Source organism: Esox lucius, chromosome 1, assembly GCF_011004845.1.
Source record: "Esox lucius isolate fEsoLuc1 chromosome 1, fEsoLuc1.pri, whole genome shotgun sequence".
In the NCBI taxonomy this organism is placed as follows: domain Eukaryota; kingdom Metazoa; phylum Chordata; class Actinopteri; order Esociformes; family Esocidae; genus Esox; species Esox lucius.
In genome coordinates, this window is record NC_047569.1 from 28,252,623 (window position 1) to 28,272,874 (window position 20,252).

At 39.6% G+C, this 20,252-nt stretch overlaps 1 protein-coding gene across 3 annotated transcripts in view; it reads left to right on the plus strand.

The window, feature by feature from the left end:
* The window catches only part of caln1 (calneuron 1), a 57,403-nt gene extending 41,433 nt beyond the window's left edge, over window positions 1-15,970 (plus strand). For all 3 annotated transcript variants that reach the window (XM_010902121.3, XM_034292937.1, XM_010902036.4), the window contains 2 exons: window positions 11,204-11,360; window positions 12,863-15,970. In XM_010902121.3, coding sequence (XP_010900423.1) covers window positions 11,204-11,360; window positions 12,863-12,990 — 285 coding nt within the window. In that variant the 3' untranslated portion in view covers window positions 12,991-15,970. The remainder of the gene's footprint in view (window positions 1-11,203; window positions 11,361-12,862) is intronic.
* Window positions 15,971-20,252: the final 4,282 nt, after the last annotated feature.

Genomic DNA, 20,252 nt, shown 5'->3' on the forward strand with positions numbered 1-20,252 from the left:
CACTAAGGGGTCTATCATTATCACCAAAACATTTTCAGGAAGCAAATATTTTGAAAAGTGTTTTGTTTTTGATTCAGAAAGTAATAAATCTTATTGACAACCTAGACTCAAGATTTTATAACACAGACTTTGCCCAAAATGACTGAAATTAAGTGCTTCCAATAGCAATGATTTGCCCTTTAACTCTGTCCTGGCAATTTTTCCTACTCTTCCTGCACAAACAGCTTTAGTTTTTCTAGATTTAAAGGGGGCCTTCCAACTGCAGATTTAGTAAATTGTTCAGTTTTTTTGTTTTGTTCAACTGAAAACCAAAGAAATACATACAGTTTGTGGATACCAAAATGTCCCAAACAGGCTACATGAAGAAATTATGCATTATTTAAATGAAGTGCAAATCTTTCAGGCCTATAGTCAAATTTGGACTTGCGTGTGTGTTTAGCAAGCACTTGGGTGTCCTCATTTGACCTTGAAATCGTCAATACAATTTGAAAGTACCGTTCAAAAGTTTGGGGTGACTTCGAAATGTCCTTGTTTTCAGAAGAAAGCTATTTTTTTGTCCATTAAACTAACATGACATTTATTAAATCTATTATTTATCAGGAATACAGTGTAGACATTCTTAATTTTTAATGGGATATATTCATATGCATACAGAGGCCCATTATCAGTAACATGGGTCCTGTGTTCCAATGGAACGTTGTGTTTGCTAATTTTAGTTTATCATTTTAAAAGGCTAATTGATTATTCGAAAACCCTTTTGAAATTGTTAGCACAGCTGAAAATTTTTGTGCTGACTAAATAAGCAATAAAACTGGCCTTATTTAGACAAGTTGAGTATCTGAAGCATCAGCAATTTTGGGTTTGAATACAGGCTCAAAAGTTCCAGAAACAAATAACTTTTTTCTGAAACTCAACAGTCTAGTCTTCTTGTTCTGAGTAATGGCTATTGCATGTAAGAAATTGGCAAGAAACTGAAGATCTCATACAATGTTTTGTACTACTCCCTTCACAGAATAGTGCAAACTGTCTCTAACCAGAATAGAAAGAGGAGTGGGAGGCCCTGGTGCACAACTGAGTATATTTAGTAGATTTGTCAGACAACTCACAGGTCCTCAACTGGCAGCTTCATTAAAAAATACCCACAAAACATCAGTTTTAACATCAACACTGAAAAGGCAACTTGGGGATGCAGGACTTTTAGGCAGAGTTGCAAAGAAAAAGTCATATCTCAGACTGGCCAATAAAAATAAATGAGTAAAGTGGACAAAATAACACTGACACTGGACAGAAGATGATTGTCCAGTTTCCTCCTACAATATGTTTAGAGAAGACGCAGTCAGCTGGTATTCTGTCTATAATGGAGTGGCCAGCACAGTCACCGGATCTCAGTCCTATTAAGCTGTTGTGGGAGCAGCATGACTGTATGGTACGTAAGAAGTGCCATCAAGCCAGTCCAACTTCTGAAGCAAATGGATGTTTCTTGGACGAAAGCAAAGTGAAGGACCCTAATTATTTCAATAAAAATTGTTTAACCTTGTCAATGACTATATTTCCTATTTGTTTTGCAATGTTTCCTATTCTAACTCGTTTCATGTATATTTTCATGGAAAACAAGGAAATTCGTAAGTGACCCCAAACTTTTGAACGGTAGTGTACATTTGTGTCTAGTTAACTACTAATGTCCCTTCTTATTCCAGTGGGTGGATATCAGCATGTACTTAGACAGCAGCAGACATTGCACATTTTGTGTTATGTTAATGTTAATCATCTTTCTCTGTCAGGGTTTTCCTAATAATACCGCAATTACAGTCACGCCTCATCAAGTTTTCATGTAATGTGGGGGCTTTTAGTGTCATTCGGGTGTTCTTGTAGGCTCCTGAGATTCATCTTTGAAGAGGTTTTGAGGGGATAGAAGGCATTATTTTACCTCTCCTTAGTTCTATCTCCCTCTGCCCCCAACCAGCAACCATGATAGTGCGGATGTTAACAAGAGTTGAGAGGTATATGTGCATTTGCCTTCACTTTGTTTCTTATTTTTAAATAACATACACAAAACTTGCATCTCAAACACTCAAAAAACACTTTTTTTCTGCGGCTTCCTAAAGCTACTGTAAATGTGGGGATCACATTCAGAAGCACGCACCGCTAGGCAAAATACACAAGTAGGCTACAGTACCATTTCCTAACACCATCTGTTTTAAAATATGTTCATTGTACATACTTCAACACTGGAGACTTTGATATAACACCAAATGTAATTCAGTGATGGAGATGCACTTCTCTTTGAACTGATTTGCTTGTTGATGCACAAGTTGAGAAAACAAGAGATGGACCATCTCATTTGAGTGCCTTAGTTCACAAATGGATTAGAGAAGGATAAACTGGCCAGTCATTGAACTGGAGAAGGATGAGCCAAGGGTCCCCTTGCATCAATATTGTTCTGACTGTTATATATATAAGAAGGGGCAGTTAGAGCAGGGGTGAGCAGACGTTTTGGCTCAAGGACACATTGGAATTTTGAAATCCAATGGAGGGCCACACTTAATGTACTTCTGTTTTTCATTCATTGTGCTTGCCAGAAAAATGTGTTGTTACGTCCCTGAGAAAGATTGTTCAACATAATTGTTAAACGAATGCTCACCTTGGCTTGAGCCCCCTTCCAATTCAGAGGGGTTAGGTTTATTTCATAGAAATGTGGAAACACTGGGCAGGTACTAAAACGACTCACTTAAACTAAATGGTATTGTACATAGTACAAACATACAACTGGCAACAAGTCCGTGGCCATACATTTGGACAATCGGGCCAGACTGAGGCTACATTTGCTGTACAGTTTTGTGCATGTGTAGCTTAAAATTAATCAGGGCAACTCCAACCTAGAAAAATGTTGCATTACCTGTGCATGGGCATGGCTCCTAATAGTGCACACCACTAAGCTATGACTGTTCTTCAGAATTGTTTAGCACGGCTGTAATGATGGAGAAGTTGACTAAAGCACAGAAAGACCTGGCTACTAGAGAATATTTTTATGTTTTTCCAATAATCTTAAAATATTCCCCCTTTATTTATATAAATAAGAGGTAGAAAGGGAAGATATACTGTTTGTGAAAGCAATGTTTACTCTGATGAATTCAAAGTTCAGATACATTTCCTTAAAGATTTTAAAGATATATGTTTCTCTCCACATTCTTACCTGAGTTTTGGCTATTCTGAAAAGGGAATCATATTTGAATACAGATCAGGCTGGAGACTGATTATTCAGAAACTTTTTGACCTAGCTGTAATTACGTTTCTATAATGCATGACTCTTAAAAACGACACGTATTACACCTGGAGTCTGCTCTGCAGTCACCTAAATCTTAGGAGTCTGCTCTGCAGTCAGTCTGCTCTGCAGTCACCTAAATCTTAGGAGTCTGCTCTGCAGTCAGTCTGCTCTGCAGTCACCTAAATCTTAGGAGTCTGCTCTGCAGTCAGTCTGCTCTGCAGTCACCTAAATCTTAGGAGTCTGCTCTGCAGTCAGTCTGCTCTGCAGTCACCTAAATCTTAGGAGTCTGCTCTGCAGTCAGTCTGCTCTGCAGTCACCTAAATCTTAGGAGTCTGCTCTGCAGTCAGTCTGCTCTGCAGTCACCTAAATCTTAGGAGTCTGCTCTACAGTCAGTCTGCTCTGCAGTCACCTAAATCTTAGGAGTCTGCTCTAGCAGTCAGTCTGCTCTGCAGTCACCTAAATCTTAGGAGTCTGCTCTACAGTCAGTCTGCTCTGCAGTCACCTAAATCTTAGGAGTCTGCTCTGCAGTCAGTCTGCTCTGCAGTCACCTAAATCTTAGGAGTCTGCTCTGCAGTCAGTCTGCTCTGCAGTCACCTAAATCTTAGGAGTCTGCTCTGCAGTCAGTCTGCTCTGCAGTCACCTAAGCTTAGGGATTGGGTTTGTAGAAATGTACTGAGCTGCAGTTGACGATCCATGATGGTTTTATTCATGTTAATTTTCTCACTGGCGAAACAGCGTTAGTAATTTAAACTATTTTACCTCTGTTTGTTAGTGGTTTACACATTTTGTTTTTGTTAAGCAATCATGTATTGCACTTTATAGAGTGACTCATTTTACAGTATTCATCAGAATACAAGCTTTGGGTAATTCATCAGCCGTTTGAGCTACATATTAGTATACTACATCTTACTAAAGGATATGTTATATGCTAGTTTCTGCAGAGATTTCAATAGTCAAAGCCGTTTTCAGAAAGAGGTTATTGTGAAAAAAACTTACCCCATGACCATTTGGGATAGCTTTTCTTGTACAACTCCCAGAAGCCTAACTGTTAATCTAAAGGTTAGCTGAGTACATTGCTAAAAAAAAATGGTCCGTGAGGGAAAATAGCGTAAGCTGTAAAAATAGGTAAAAACATTAAGCCCATTACTGCCATAATAACTGCTGTTTAACAAAGTTATGTGTTTTTCAAATAGTTTTCATCCGCAATAGCAGTAAAGACCCATTTCCCTGTAATCATAAGTAAACAGTTTTTTCTTTTTTGTGGGACATCTAGAACCTTTAAATCAAATTGCTAAAGGAACCATGGTATCTCCATCTTAAAGCAATTCCATAATTATGTTAATTTACAAACAAATAACAAATTAGGTGATAAAGAAGAGCAAAGACTTTAGTGAGTTGTTAACAACTTCTGAAGCTATACTTTGTTCATGGATTGGCCGATTTGATAAACTATTTGCCAATAGCTGGGTTTTGTTGTATTATTGAAGCAGTTAAAGATGTAGTCCCATAGGATTAATTATTATACAGTAAATTTGACTCATAACAGATCAATTCTGTTAATCTTTAATTTTCCTTCCCTTTGTACTGGGGCCTCTTTTGATTCATAATAGTTTGGAAGCAAATCAAATACGATGAATAATACATGGACACCAATTATTTTTCTGAACAGGAAAGAAAGAGAGAGATTGCTTCTCTGGGCCAGGATTTGCATATGGAACATAATTTAAGTCTTCTCTCACAGAGTAATGTAAGTAGACAATAATTGAAATTCAAGGAATGATATATACAGTATCTTTATATCACCTTTTTTTCTCAAATGTTTTCCCAATTCGTGACATTGCCTTGTTAAACTCTTGACTACAACTTCTACACCTTCTAATGGCATTTCTTGCTTAACCAGGAAGTTTTTCCTGGCACACCCACACGTTGGATCTGAATGACTTCCTTGGCCAACAACAACAATTTGTCTCAATGGTGCCCAGACTAAAGCAAGTAGCTGCTACAGCATGACATGACAAGGCAGCGACACATTTTTAATCCCAAATGAATCTTCTTCTTGCTCCAATCCAACCTCAGTCCTCAATTTGCAAATTCAAGAGCCCCTCCTCCAGTATCCCGCTGGATCATGAATTGCATCATTTAATTACCAAGTGTGTCCTGAAGTTGGTGTCTCCTTTAACAGACTCTAAGTCATATTATGTGTAAGCAAATATACTGTAATTTTCAAAGGGTCTACTTGGGTTATTGATGTACTTGATCAGCATGATATTACAGTTGTTTTAACAGATTTATTGTCATAACGTTTTTGAGTTTTGCTGAATAGTCACATGGGCAGACCTAATATCTCAATTTTCAGAGATGTGTAAGCCTGATTTGTTTGGGTATTTGCAGTTGTACATCTGCTTTATATTATATTAGAAAGTATTGAAAGTTTGTAGATGGGAAGTGCAGGATTAGAACTGGTTTGCAGCTGATATTGAATTTGGTGTTATTGTGTAGATTTGTTATCTAGCTACCTAACTTCTGAGTTATCAACTAACCAGCCAGTCTAGAAAGAGTATTAAATTTTGGATTTTGTGAACTTTAGTCTAAATTTTTCTTCAACAAATTCCACATCTTACTTGCTAACCTATTACGAATTATAAATTCTGAAATAATTTCCCACCATTGTCAGCAAATATTTTCAGAATTTCACTATGTATATACAATATCACAGGAATTTATGATTTTGGGTGGATTACCCCTTTAAATGTTTAGTCCCCCTGTCTCTCTAACTCTCTCTTCAGTGCTGCAGCATCCTGCCTTGTGGGGACATGCTGCCTGAAACATGGCAACAGTTACGCTCCTTCAGTGTGTATCCAATGTCTTCAACGCCAGCACCAAGGATACAAACGCACTGTGGGTGCATTCTTCCGACCACTCGCCTCCTCTGCTATGCTTGAAGAGAGGAGACAAAAGAAAGGAGGAAAAAAATCGTAGTAATATTCCCCCGTGCCCAAACGTTGTGTTAATTCTATTGAAGAATGAAGAGCGAGCATTACAGTCGACGCATTCTGCTAATCAACACGCACACCAACAGTATATGCACACGGCACACGCACAATAATGCAAACATACACTCACGCATACTTACGCACTCCCTTAAATAAACACACGCACACACCCTCTCTCATGTCTGCAATTACCTTCCTTTAAAATAGTCTAATCCACTTTGACTAACGATTGTATAATGCACTCATCTCATCTCTGGGTTCCGGCTGTCATTAAAGGTTGGCAGTCTAGATTGAAGGTTTCTTATTGCTGTGAATAACACTAGACCAGTTCTAGATCCAGTAAACCCTACTAATGAGGGTGTTGATGAGTCCCTTGTAGCCTCCTTTAGTTCCTGGCTGCACCAGCCAAACCCCTGCTCTCCCCCGAGCAGCAGTCTCTTCTCATGGAGTTAATCACACTTACCTCCCGTTAAATAATCATACAACAGTAATTGCCTACTGACAGCTCATGCCATGCTCACAGGTTGTCTGTCTCTTTCTTTTACTTCGTCACCCTTGGCTTTCCTTCTAAGATTGTTGAGAGGGTCTGGCGTTCTTGGTCTAATGAATACACTCTGTGGAACAATGGCATTGGGTTACAGACAGCTTCTGGCAGCAAATAGATTTTCTTTGAATTTGAGTGTTTTAAGGACTTTTTGTGTTGATTGCTTCCTTTCTGATTCCCTCACATTAGGTAATATGCCTACCCAGTGATGTTTAAGTCGACCTGAGGCTGTTTGACCATTACGGCTGAGTCTGTCTAGCCGGTAGGTGTTCAAGTTGCAGTAAAACCTATATATGTTGTAATATGGAGAGACACTGGGAACGGACACATGGCAAGTGCTAAGGGCCCTGGAGGCTATTTTATTAACAGAAACAGAGGAAGAGCTGGGGAATATCTCAAAGCCACAAGACAAACCGCTCTCCAGAGATATGGGGCAGCCTCAAGATGGCCGTTTGGGAGGAATGAGGGCACATACACATACTTAGTTGGGAAGGGAATATATTTTTTGTTTGTGCTCACAGAATCAACAGAAATGGGATAGGTACATGAAGCTGCAAAAATAAACATGCAGAACTTTTTTTTTTTTACCCTCTGAGCTCTGGGATTTGATCTAGTAACCTCTTGGTTAGTGGTCCGATGCTTAAACCGCTAAGCTACCTGCCGTCTGCTTGACGGAGTGCCTATGTTTTGTTATCCCTGTGTCCTGTATCAAAAGGTTGCCACCAAGCTAGGTGCAATGAGAGGTGTTAAAGTAATAGCCATGCTGTGGATTACATGAGCCATGTCCAGTGTTTTATTGGCCTGTCATTGTGCACACTGTGCCCCGCTGGATCGGGGACCCATTGTCTGATTCACATCCTGCTTGGAACCTCGCCAGTGGCCGAATCAGGGCACTCTCACAAAACAGACCATACACACCCACTCGGTTATGCAGACACCCTGTGTACACCCTTGGCTGTAATGAGCTGTGTTTCACTCTTTCACTATTGGTGCACACGTTTTGCTTCATTTCCTCAAATCATCTTCTGCTCATTCGGTTCATTTCCCCAAGAAAACAAATAGTTAACCATAGAGATTTATGGACCTCTTCGATTTCTGGGAGCGTGATGAACTGCCGTGTTGTTGTAATGCCTATGGGATAATTAAGTGGATATTTAATTTCCCAAAACATTCAGGGGGCGGAGCAGGTGAGCAGGGGGCGGAGCGGGTGAGCCTTTTTTAATTTGTGTATAGAGCTTAAGATCATTTCCTATCACCTTGATTCCAACATCCATCTGGCTGGTATACATTGAGGATGGCAACTTCTGATGAGCAGCTTACAGTGCAACATAATGTTTCCTGTTCTGGTTGGGTAACTACAGTAATAATGGAATGCTGGTGGTTGGATAACTGTGGTGATAATGGCATGCTGATGGTTGACTAACCATGGTGATGATTGCACAGTGATTGTTCAGTAACTGTGGTGATAAATTATTATGAAAATTAGTATTCATTTATGGGTTCTGGAAATCAGATGAAAAGCATGTGGTCCCGGAGGATTTGTCTGTAATACTTTACCTAGTGGAGCCTCCATCATCCATCATGATGAATAGTCCTACCTAGACTTCCCTGTCTTTTAACATGTAAAACAAACTTATTCTACACTGTGTATCTAGTTGTAACTCAATGTTTGTTCTTTTTCTAAACTTAACTACTGCCAAACCCCTGTTGGCCTAATTAGGGCCCCAAGCGTTATGCTGCTGCCTGTGATGATGAAACTGCATTCAGCAAGCCAGCTCTCCTCAGGTGCTTATATATTGTAGATATAGCTGCTTTGTATTCCTGTCTTTGTTTGTCACAGCAGAAATAGATAGCGGTGAGAGTCCATCACAAGAGTAATGCAGAGAGCACCAGAACAGTCACACACTGACTATTGCTGCTACATAAGATCACAGGGGCAATGGTATGATCTCTGAGGTTCAATAGGTCCCGCTTAATGGTCCTTTTGCTGAATAAAAAAAATAGAACAACTCAGGAGCAAAGGAATGTAAATACACAACTTCTCAGACACAGCTGTAATTTGAGGCCTAGTTTTGAGATGCCCTGAAGGGAAAAAGAAGAAACCAGGAGAGAACAAAAGCATAGGAAAGACTATGGAAGATAGTTGTGTTAGTTATATTCCCCATTTCATGCTAACGCTTCACTGACACTTATTCCAGCTCAGTGCATACAGCACAAGAATAGCAAGTGGAAACATGCAAGGTGTATGAGCTTTTTTTGACCTGTGGTGCTCAAACAAGCAGGAGAAATCCAATCAATGTGTCATTAAGTGGATGGATGCACAAAGTGGTCATGGCAAATCAATAAGCCACTACACTGGGTCTGGTACAGTCCTCTTCTGTTTTCTGATTTTGATTGTTGACTTTGCTTCTCATTGTAACTCCAATGCATCATTGTTAGTGTGGCCGCAACAATGGCCTTGATGTTGATACAAGGCAGCAAGCGTAAAGGGAGGGTAAATATATTTTCAGACTATTGAAAGTGGGGAAAAAGAGGGGCTTCTTTCGGTTTAATATTCAGGCCATGACCGTCATACTGTATAACAAGCGCTTACGGCACCGTGTTGTACAGTCTGTCTTGGTAATTTAGTTATAATTCTGCATCCCCTTCCTTCCTTATACAAAATAATTTATGATAACACACACTTTGCCAGGTAGCACATGAATACACTCTGAGGAATAGAGAGGAGTAGATAAAATACATCTGTGCTGTGTGGAAAAGAACCTCGATGTCCACTAGTGATGACATTGGGGTGACTGGAGAGGTTGTCTGAAGGTCGAGTAAACACGCTCGTCAAATCACAGATCTGGCATCAGTCCATGTCCCTGTGGCGTATGCTTGTTCAAAATAAAGCCAGTGACTGAGCTCTACTGGTGTGCAAGATGCAGACATCCGGCCCTGAGTAAAATACTTTATTTGTATCCACAAATTACAGTCAAGTCATGGATAAATAGAAATATAGACGATAGTATAGATACAGAAAGCATGCCAAGCTGCTTTGCTTTTCAGCTGACACAGAGCAATACCTCGCTACCTTTTTGGACTTTTTGTCCAGGTGAGAATATGTGCATACACAAGAGACCCTTAGCCTAATTGTGCAGTGGGAAAGGAGGAAAGGAGACAAGCAGTGTCCTTCTGTACCATTTCGGTGACATGGCTTTCAAACGGATGGTGCTTATGATTGGTAATTTGGACTCATGTTTCCTAAAGTAGAAATGCTATATCTTGGAACATCAGACAGTAAAGGGTATATATAACTTTATTTTGGTAATTATTGTTAACAATTAGTTATTGCAACAACGCAGTTCTAGGAGCTTGACCAACCAATCCTTGTTAAGCATGATGTCTTCATTGGTTCAGACTAAGCCATAACGTTACAAAATAGTATTGACTTTGGGCTGTAATTTATGAAACTGTTGGGACTGCTCAGCTTGGTTATTCATAGAAACGTCATATTCTTTTTGAGTTGTGTTGGTTTTTGCGGCGACATGCTTGTGTGCAGGTGCTCCGCAACGGTCAGTAAAATAATGCAACTGACACCAATCAAGACAGAGAAAGTACAAGACGCACATTTGTCATTAAAATAAAAGATTTACAGTTTGATGGTCTGAGGGTATACACTTTTCTCCAGTCTCTCTGTTCTGGTTTTAATACCCCTGTACTGTCTCTGTCGGTTCCTCTGGTTCCATACAGATTTAATGTCCTGCTGGGTCGGCAGCATGCTCCTGATGGTGCATTGGACTGGCCTTGTCACCTGAAGGACCATACAATCATGTGCGGTCCCGTTGCTATGACAGGCGATGATGCAGGCTCTGTGTGTCCCGCACTGAGGGAGATTAAGGGGATCTGAGCTCTAACCTGAAAGGCTAATGAACCGGCATGATCTAGTAATGTTTAAAATCAATTCTTAAACCATAGTACCTTTAAACCTTAAAGGGACGGTTTTACGATCACATGAGTTCCATTGAGCTTGTTTTTGTCCTAGACTTAATATGTGTCTGCAAAACCGTCTAGAAGAGCTGTATAATACTGTGTTAATTGAGCCTTACTCAGTAAAACTTTGAAATAACAGCAAATTCACTTTCTTTTTAGCACACCTATTTAAGTGCCCTAGGGATTTATGGCGGCATGACATGCATGAGGCATCCCTCTAACCAAATGTACATACATTATTTACAGAAAAATGTAAATGTAAAACCCATGAAATGCAGTAGGGAAAAAAGCAGAACATATGACTCATTTTTGAACCTATACTCCAACCTGGCCACCGGCGTGTACGTGGGAAGGAAAAGGTCGTTGCTTGCTAAACTGTATCGTTCCAACTTTTCCTTCATTTCCTCCCCCTTTTCCTCACCACTGCAGTTTGACATGCAGCGCATCACCCTTGAGGAGTTGAAACACATCCTGTTCCACGCCTTCAGAGACCACCTGACCATGAAGGACATTGAGAACATCATCATCAACGAGGAAGAGAGCCTCAATGAGAACTCGGGACACTGTCAGGCAGACTTCGAAGGAGGTTTGTAGGGTCCGTCCTGAGTGGTCTGTGGAGAGAGAGGGAGGAAGAGGAGCACGTGTGTGCGTGTGATAAAGCGAGAAAGAGAGGGAGCGATCGGTAGATAGGAAGGTTCTAGATGTCGCCGGCGGGGCAGAGCACATTGCCCTCCTGTCAGGACATATCTGAATCCACCTATCAGCATTCATCAACATCAGAGACTGCTGATTAATTTATTCTGTGAAGGTGCAGGAAGTAATGTGGTCACCAGGGCTCTGCTTAGGCTAGCAGTGATGAAATATGTATAGCCTGGCTCTGCAAACGTGTATCTTCAGAGAGTCATTAATAACGCAGCAGAGAAGGGTAATTACGTTGAGGTTGGGGAGGTTACATTGAGGTTGGGGAGGTTACGTTGAGGTTTTTGTTTGTGAACTGAAAATAATGCAATAGCTGAATGTCGCCAGGAGGAGACTATTTAAAAAACAGATGATAGTAGTAATACATATTTGAGCAATGAATTGACATTGAGTACTTCCTAACACCTTCCTGAAGTAGCCTTTTAGATCCTCTGTAGCAAAAATGGACAGTCAGCTGTCCTTCCTGTCTTAACCTCCCTCCAAGAGGGACACGGAGAGACATAGTAGACTGCTGCACAATACAGCTATTAAAATTTGTTACATGAGATCATATTAATTTAGCTTTTTTATATCTGTTAAGTGATGTTCTCAGTGCTTTCTGAGTTCACAGTTATAAATAGCTTGTGTGACTGTGAGAGTGAGATGCCAAGGCAACTTAAGCAGGCTACACAGGGCTCTGTACCTGCAGACTATTGGCCCAGCCCACCTAATTACCACGGTTACCATGGTCCCATAACACAGCTCTGCCGTTTCCAGGCCACTGATTGACCAGGACGTGGGAGACTTCCTGATTTGCCAATCCATGCCTGAACCAGAAAATGATATCGCAGTGTGTATTTGGCTTGCCATGCAAGGTGTCTGTGTGTGCGCTCATATGAGAGAAGGACAGAGAGTTTCTATCAATGTGTACATCTTTGTCCCCATACCATATATTTGTGCCAATCCTGAAAGCCATCCGATCACTTGGTTTCTATTCTCACCCAGGGCATACTGCGCTGCAGACACAGACGCATTGTGACACAGAGAGCAGAGTGTGAGCTACTGCGTAGGATTGATTTCCCTCCACTCTTCTGTTTGCAACAGTCACCCTTTCCCCTCTCCTTTCTGCCATCTTTCCCTGGTTTACTCACTCACTATCTGAAACAGAGAACACATTTCTCCCACCTAAATCAGGTCCAACTACATGAATCAGAAGAGAGCCTGTTGCAGTTTTTTCAAATCGTTACTTCTCCCCAGCAACACTGATGAAAATCACTTGGTATTTCTGTTTTTTCTTTTCATACAACAGATAATGTAAGATGGCAAACAGCAACAGAAATTCAGATTGAAATGCATTTGGTAATGAACCTTTGTGGATCTTTTCTCTTTTCTCCTCTTTCTCTCTATTAGTCCATTCTAAAAATAAGAACCGGCAGACTTGCTTGAGGAAGAGTCTGATCTGCGCCTTTGCCATGGCCTTCATCATCAGCGTCATGCTCATCGCGGCTAATCAGATGCTGCGGAACGGTCTGGAGTAGGCACACATGGCCATGTCCACTGTGAGCGGGAAGAACCAACCTGCATGTGCATGCAGTGGGTGATGTCATTTCCTGTTTCTTTCGGAAAAAAAAAACTACTTAAAAATGCCTCACTTGGTAAAGCGAGACTGAGGAAACACCAGTGATCAGAAAAGACTGACTGATAAACCACCAGTTTTATGTGATTTTTCTGGGTGGAAGACAATCGGACGAGGCTGAGATGCCAGCATGAGGAGACCCCTCATAACCCCTTTACTGTGGCAGGGACATTCAAGGGCTGATTTTTGCTTAAGCTGCTGTCTCTGTTCCCTAATGCAATAACAACACAACTACAGGAGTTCAGAACTCTTCTCTTCGGTTCCTCACCCAGCATCTTCAAATGAAGGTACTTTAGAATTTGAACTTCTTTCCTTAGAAGGCAGAATCCTGGTGGGGTGAGACAAATCATCAGTGTTTCTGTCAAAAGCAAAATGTCTATCAGATGCTTATGTGTTTTGCCATATGTTGTTCTTGATGGATGACTAGCCCAATTTTTCTGAATTTGACAATTTGATGCTTTGAAAGACAACAGAATGTTTTGCTGCATTGAGAAGAACATTTTCACTGTTATGGGTTCCTGGCTGTGTTCTACCTAAGCACTAATTGGTAAAGATGCCACAAAAATGCTGTGTTGCCTTCAAGCGTATTAGCTGGAAAGAAAATGCTTGGTGCCAGTATAATAATTTTTTTAACTAACTAGCAAAGTGGTTAACTTTGTAGTTAGCTAGTTAATTGGCTTGACTGTTGGCTAATTCGTTTTGGGGTTGGTACTTAATTGAAATATCAAGCAGATAACTAAATCTATCTATCTATTTAGCTAAATTATGAAACTGCTTAGCATTTTCTTAACTACCCCATGATAGACTACAAACTGTTGTTTCCACTGGGAATGAAGCAGATTGGTCAGAACCCATCAATTGGCGCATTTCTAAACCAAGCGTGGCATGGCGGATTGCTCAGTTGACAATTAATGAGTTCCGCCCGAGGGTTATCGCATGTGGTGGACATGAGGAGTAAGGCAGCATTCTTGTGGATTGAGACAAATGTTCTATTGCATCTCTTGGGAGAGAGTTTGGAGCTGGGCCTCATGCTGTGCTGAGTCAGATGATCTTGGGGGAGCAATACAGAGATCTGCCCAGGCACACACATTTTTCTATCCTTGTGAGAACCTAAAGCCCAGAATGTTCCCAATCCCCTGGCCCTATCCCCAGTCCTTATCATGTAATCTTAATGCCTGAACTTAATATCTTAGCCCTAGTGTCTAACCCTAACTAGTAAACCTAAAAGTAACTAACTACAAATTTTTTGATAACCTCTTAGCCCCTAAATCACATTTTCCGTTGTGGGGACCTCCCAAATAACATTGTCAGGACCAATCGTTATGTTTTTGCTGTGTTCGGCTGGCCTCGTCATTGCTATATTTGGCTGGTCCCTAATTGTTCACCTAGACCTGTATAACACGCAGACACACAAACACACAGTAGAATGAAACATTTCTGAATGGAGTTGGAGCCCACCACGCCACCTGATCATACCATAAATCTCTTCATACCACCAGCTTGATGGTGCTTTATCCTGTAGTGTTGGTGTTAAAGCAGGGTTTGTGTTAAAGCAGGGTTGGTGTTAAAGCAATTCTAGAAGCTTTCGTCCCAGGTTTACGTGTGAAATCAGTCAGTATGTGAAATGTCTAAATTCCTTACTGTTAATGTCTCTGTTAAGATTCCCAGTGCAGAATGGGACACCCTAGCTGTGAGAAGGCTGAGCTGTTCTGTACCTATGATCTAAGTCCTCTTGAGGTAGACAGGTCTGAACTCCTGTATTGTATTGAATCTCATGTTGATATTTAGGACTCTGTTAAATCTGTATATCTAAAGCAGTACATATTGCTTGATGAAAATAAAAAGGTAATTGAGCCAACATATGCAGCAGTTAACCTAAATGCAGTCTCTGCTGACAAGGGCCTTTAAATTGTAATCACAATGTAATGCTGAACTTCCGCGATAAGGCTGAAACCAGCTGAAACCACCTTCAGTTCTGCTGAGGGCTGCTTGTTATGCCTACATTACTGCATGCGATGAAGTCAACGTCAGTATGTAAATATGTATGAAACCCGTGTCGTCGTTGTCTCGGTGTGTCTGGTGACGGTGTACAAATGTATGTGCATGATTGTTGGCATACTCTGACAGGTTTAGAGGTGGAGGGAGCACTGTGAATCAGAAGCTACTGCCTTCTAAATCCCAGTACACTGATACACAGCTCTATGTTCCCTTCACCCTTTGGCCAAAGCCATAGAAATCAAAAGAGATGTACTGACGGAAGAAACGGTTGTTGTTTTCTGTTTCAAATGTCAAAAGAAAAAAACACGTGTTTTCGGCAGGAATAGTCCATTCTTTGTATGTTGTTGGGTTCCTTCACCCACACTTTTGCACTGTACAAGGTTTTCCAGATGTCTTTCCGTGTGACCAGAAGAGGAGAGGAATTACAGACTAGTGCAAGAGCCCCATCTGGAGGAGGGCTCCAGAATTCTGATATTTTTTGTAACTAAATTGATCTTCTATGTTTTGTCCAAATGTGTTGCCCCACTAACTCCCTGGATCAGAGCTATTGCTCCGCCAACATGTCGTCACTTTAGTACTTTCGATGATTTCGATGATTACATGAAAGGTATTTGGAGAAGTCAACTGAAAATCTCTGCATTGTATTCATTAAAAATGTTATATCACCAAATATTATAACATGAAAATGAAATATATAAAGATTATTATCTGTCATTATAGAAGATTTTATTAAATGATGAATGTATGTTCTGTTAATGTTAGGATTGTGGAACATACAGTTTGTAGTGGTGCATTGATTTACTAGTCTTGCTCCTGCCAGAAAATATTATTTCTAATCACCTTGAAGAGCTTAAGCATTAAAATAGGGTTTATGATCATCCATATTCATTTGTAACAACATGTCTGGATTGATGGCTCATCTGTGAAGTTTTCATATTTTCTGAACTTGGGACTCAAAGATTCTATCTGTGCTAAAAAAAAGTTCTTTAGTAATTCATGTTTTCATAATCCAATTTGGTCTTCACCTTAAGGGTAGTGCATACTATCAATATCCTGAAACATTTGTAAGTACATTTTCTTAAAAGGTTGCAATCACAAATAAAACCTTATGATTCCTCCAAAGAGAATCAGCAAAAAGGGTTCCATATGCATAAGATGGTAAAATTATTTCAGTAGAAAGATAGAGACTTATCATGCAATTATTAAATAAAGAATAACCTTATTTCTAATTAAATCCTGAAATATATGTATTCATGTTCAATACTTGTTTTTTTAGAGCAACAGTTCACTGAAATGACAAATGCACTGAATTCTGCCCGATGAAGAACTTGATAAATATTGCTGAGGTTTAACTCTAGATGAGTAAACTGACATATTAGGTTGTTCTCTGACACCTTAAGTCAGTAGGCTACTTGCTATGTACAGTGGATATAAAAAGTCTACACACCCCTAACTTTTTATATCCACTGTATCAATTAAACTTTGTAGATTAGTAATTATCCCTTCCATTCATATTTTGGATTGAGAACTGGGCGAAAACACCCATGTTTTCGTCAAGTCACTTGTATACAGTAGATTGAATTGTACGCATCGGCAGAATACAAATGCCTAAGTAACTAAATAAATATAAAATAGGAGACATAATAGAAAATATTGCAGTTAAGCAAAATTACTCAAAGTAATGCATAAGCCTGTTGTAGTATCTGCCAGTACAAGTAGAGGAGGTTCAATTTTGCGACTGTATTGCGTAGATCTGCCACTAACAAGGCATTTTCTAAAGCAGCTATATCTTGTAATCCTGGGGCAAAATAGTGTTTATGTGTAAATATCTTAAGTTATGGACATTCTTGTGAAAAATTGCAAAAAAAAAATTGTTATTGCAAAAGAAGACTAATTATAATATGAAAAATCACAGACCTGAAACCATAATCATGGTTCTCTTTTTTTTGCATTTTCATCTCAGATTGTGAAATATATATAAAAAAAATGTTTTACAGCTTTTAAAACTAAAAGAAAACATGAGCGGTTTAAGGGTGAACTGAGGGCGAGCGGGGAAGAGCTAGGCTGTATTCAATGTTGTTGAAATCATTAATATGAGCCTGGTCTGATTCAAACACAGTTATGCAATGTACTACATTATCCCTCTGGAGTTTGGGATATGTTCCTTATTATTTGAGATATCATACCGGAAGTGTCATTCACCACAATTGAGGGTGCCATTTCGAACCCCCACCCAATATTGTAATACCAAGGTACAATTGCCATGATGGAAATGTAAGATACCTGCCCTCTATAAATCAATGCATATTATGATCATTTAAAGTGGAAAACTAACACAGGTGCACATCCGTGGCATGGTGGTAAAGTGCACATGCATGTGCTGTATTGACAATGTGCATAGTCACTGTAGACAAAAATACATATATACACAGGATTGGGCAAAAAAACTGAAACATCAATTGGACTACTGTTAGATGACGTTCATATCTAATATCCAGACATTTGAAAACATTAACCAATCATATAGCATTTGCATAACATGTTATTTCCAAATTGGGTAGTGGTCTGAGAGCAACATTCCTTAAATTACCATGCTCAATATTAATATGTAAGACTTGCAGCCTGTAAACATTTTCAGTACATGGCATCAGACCTTGATCATACCAAGATGTCTTTAGTTTTCATCCATTTTAGGACCCAAAGACCTTGAGTTTCCCGAAACATCTGCACGTGTGGATCACATCTTTGCTCTGTTTCAGTCTTTCATAGTCTCTGCTAAATTACATAAGATAATAAGAGATCACAATGGTCACAATCTATATTAAAACAGAAGACCATAATAAAATGATTGCTATAATAAAACAGAGTACAGGTCACAAAATTATCACATTCTTTGATACACTCAAAGAAAATAAAACAGATCACAGTCCCTGCTAAACTTGTAGTGAACAAGCCAAAGAACACAATGACAAGTGTGTTGTTTAGGACACAAATCCTATTTCCGCGCTCCTGGCGAACTTTGCCTTACTTTCTCAAACATGATCCAAACCACCAAAAGAGGTTAAATGCCCTTTTAATGATTTATGCTCCCTCACACCCAAATATGTTCTGGGACCTCCTGATTTACAAATTAAACAGATTTTAACATATGAACACATTTTAACATATAACATACTGAGGTAGGTTCCCAGATGGAGATTAAGAATTGTCAATTAAGGTTTTGTTGTCCAGGTGTTTGCCACCCCACAGACATGAAGGACAGGTTGAATTTGTAATATTAACAACAGACTGTATATTGTATTTGTATATATAGAAATCTGTACAATAGTCGATAGAATGCAGTTATGCAATAAATAATAATTTTCTTGTCTTCAGATTGCTATTGGGAAGGCATAAGACTACAAGATGGAGGCATATTTTTAAAACATAGATATGACAGTTGTGTACATTATAGCAGATGTAAAGAATTGGGGCAAGATGCTTGTGCTCCTAAATGAAGCGGTTAGTGAAATACAGTAACTAAAATATGAAACAAGACAGAGAAGGCTCTGAAAAGTATGAATTACATTTGTAAAAATACAATAGCAATTTTTAAATCAGGTAAACAGATTATAAACAACTAAAAAGTGATCACTGTTATATAGTGCAGCAGCATGGATGTATGTGTGTGTGTCACAGGGTAGAAAAGTGACAGGTTCTTTACGAGACAGGTTAAGCAGGCATTGTGAAGACCCTAACAAAAAGGAGCAATTAAAACATTTACTAAATTCCATATGCCAGAATTAATGTGTGTGTGTATGGGAAAACATTTTCTTCAGCTGTCTAAGGTTGAGATTCGCTTTTGCACCTTCTTCACGCCTTGTGATGTGCATGTAGAACAGGTCATTGTGGTCAATGCAGCCTTCTGAGCCTATGACTTCGCTTCTCCTTCATCTTCTTCGACGCCTCCGGTTGGTAAGACTTCCAGCTGTAAATAGACCTGCTCCATGGGGTAATCCTTACAAAGGTGCCAAGTCATATTTTTTATTTTTGATCACTGATGTTAAAAAGTCCTAGTTAACTGTAGAATACGACACCAGAGTCTTTCTGAGCAAATAACACAGAACTTAAGATACTTTGTTTGTTGTTATGTTGCTAGAAACTTTGGTGAATTAAATGGCATGATTTATCCAATGCCAAAAACATTTCTGCCATGTTGTGTGTTCTGCCTTGATGAGTGATGAGTGATCAACAGCCAAAATTCTTATTCAGCAGGCATCATTGGTACCAGGCTTTCTGGGCTTCTGAGGCTTTAGTGTACTTTAGTACCCTAAATAGTATTTAATTAGTGTTATTTTTTATAGAATAAGTATATGGAAGTGTGTTACACTCACTTATTTCATACTTTTAGTATACTTAAAATATACTCCTATATACTCCTAAATATACTTCCATTACATTATTTAAAGTGAATTTTCACTTTACATTTTGTTGGTAACAAATTACCTACAGTATTACAAACAAATTAAACCCATTTGGTCTAAAGACTTCTGGAATTTAAAGTCCTGATTTACTCAAATGATAATGAGTTGTTCAACTCTACATAATGGAGTGTAAGGAAAAACTAAAACTGTATTCATGAGCAGGTGAGTTAAAAATAGGGAACCTATGAAACCCCATGGGATCAACTTCCAGTGGGAAGAATAGGGGTCAACTTACCCCCCCAGGGGATGAGACATCTTATCCCGCTAGGGTAGACCTCATCCCGCCAGGGGAGGAGACATCTTATCCCCCCAGGGGAGGAGACATCTTATCCCCCCAGGGGAGGAGACATCCTATCCCCCCAGGGGAGGAGACATCTTATCTCCCCAGGGGAGGAGACATCTTAACCCCCCAGGGGAGGAGACATCCCCCCAGGGGAGGAGACATCTTATCCCGCTAGCTGAGCAGAATGACATTTTATTATATATAAAAAACATCTGTCAACTGCCATTCATGTCCCTTTATAGCCAGAACCTTTATTTTTTGTGTCAGCAATTCGACATTGATCCTGAGGGGGAAGGCATCCTGCCCTGTGTTATATCTAACTAAGTTGAATAAATATGTTGTAGGAAAGGCTGTGATGTGTTTATGTCGTTTCAACTTCAAGTCACTCCATGGTATAATAGTTAATTGCATACACAAATG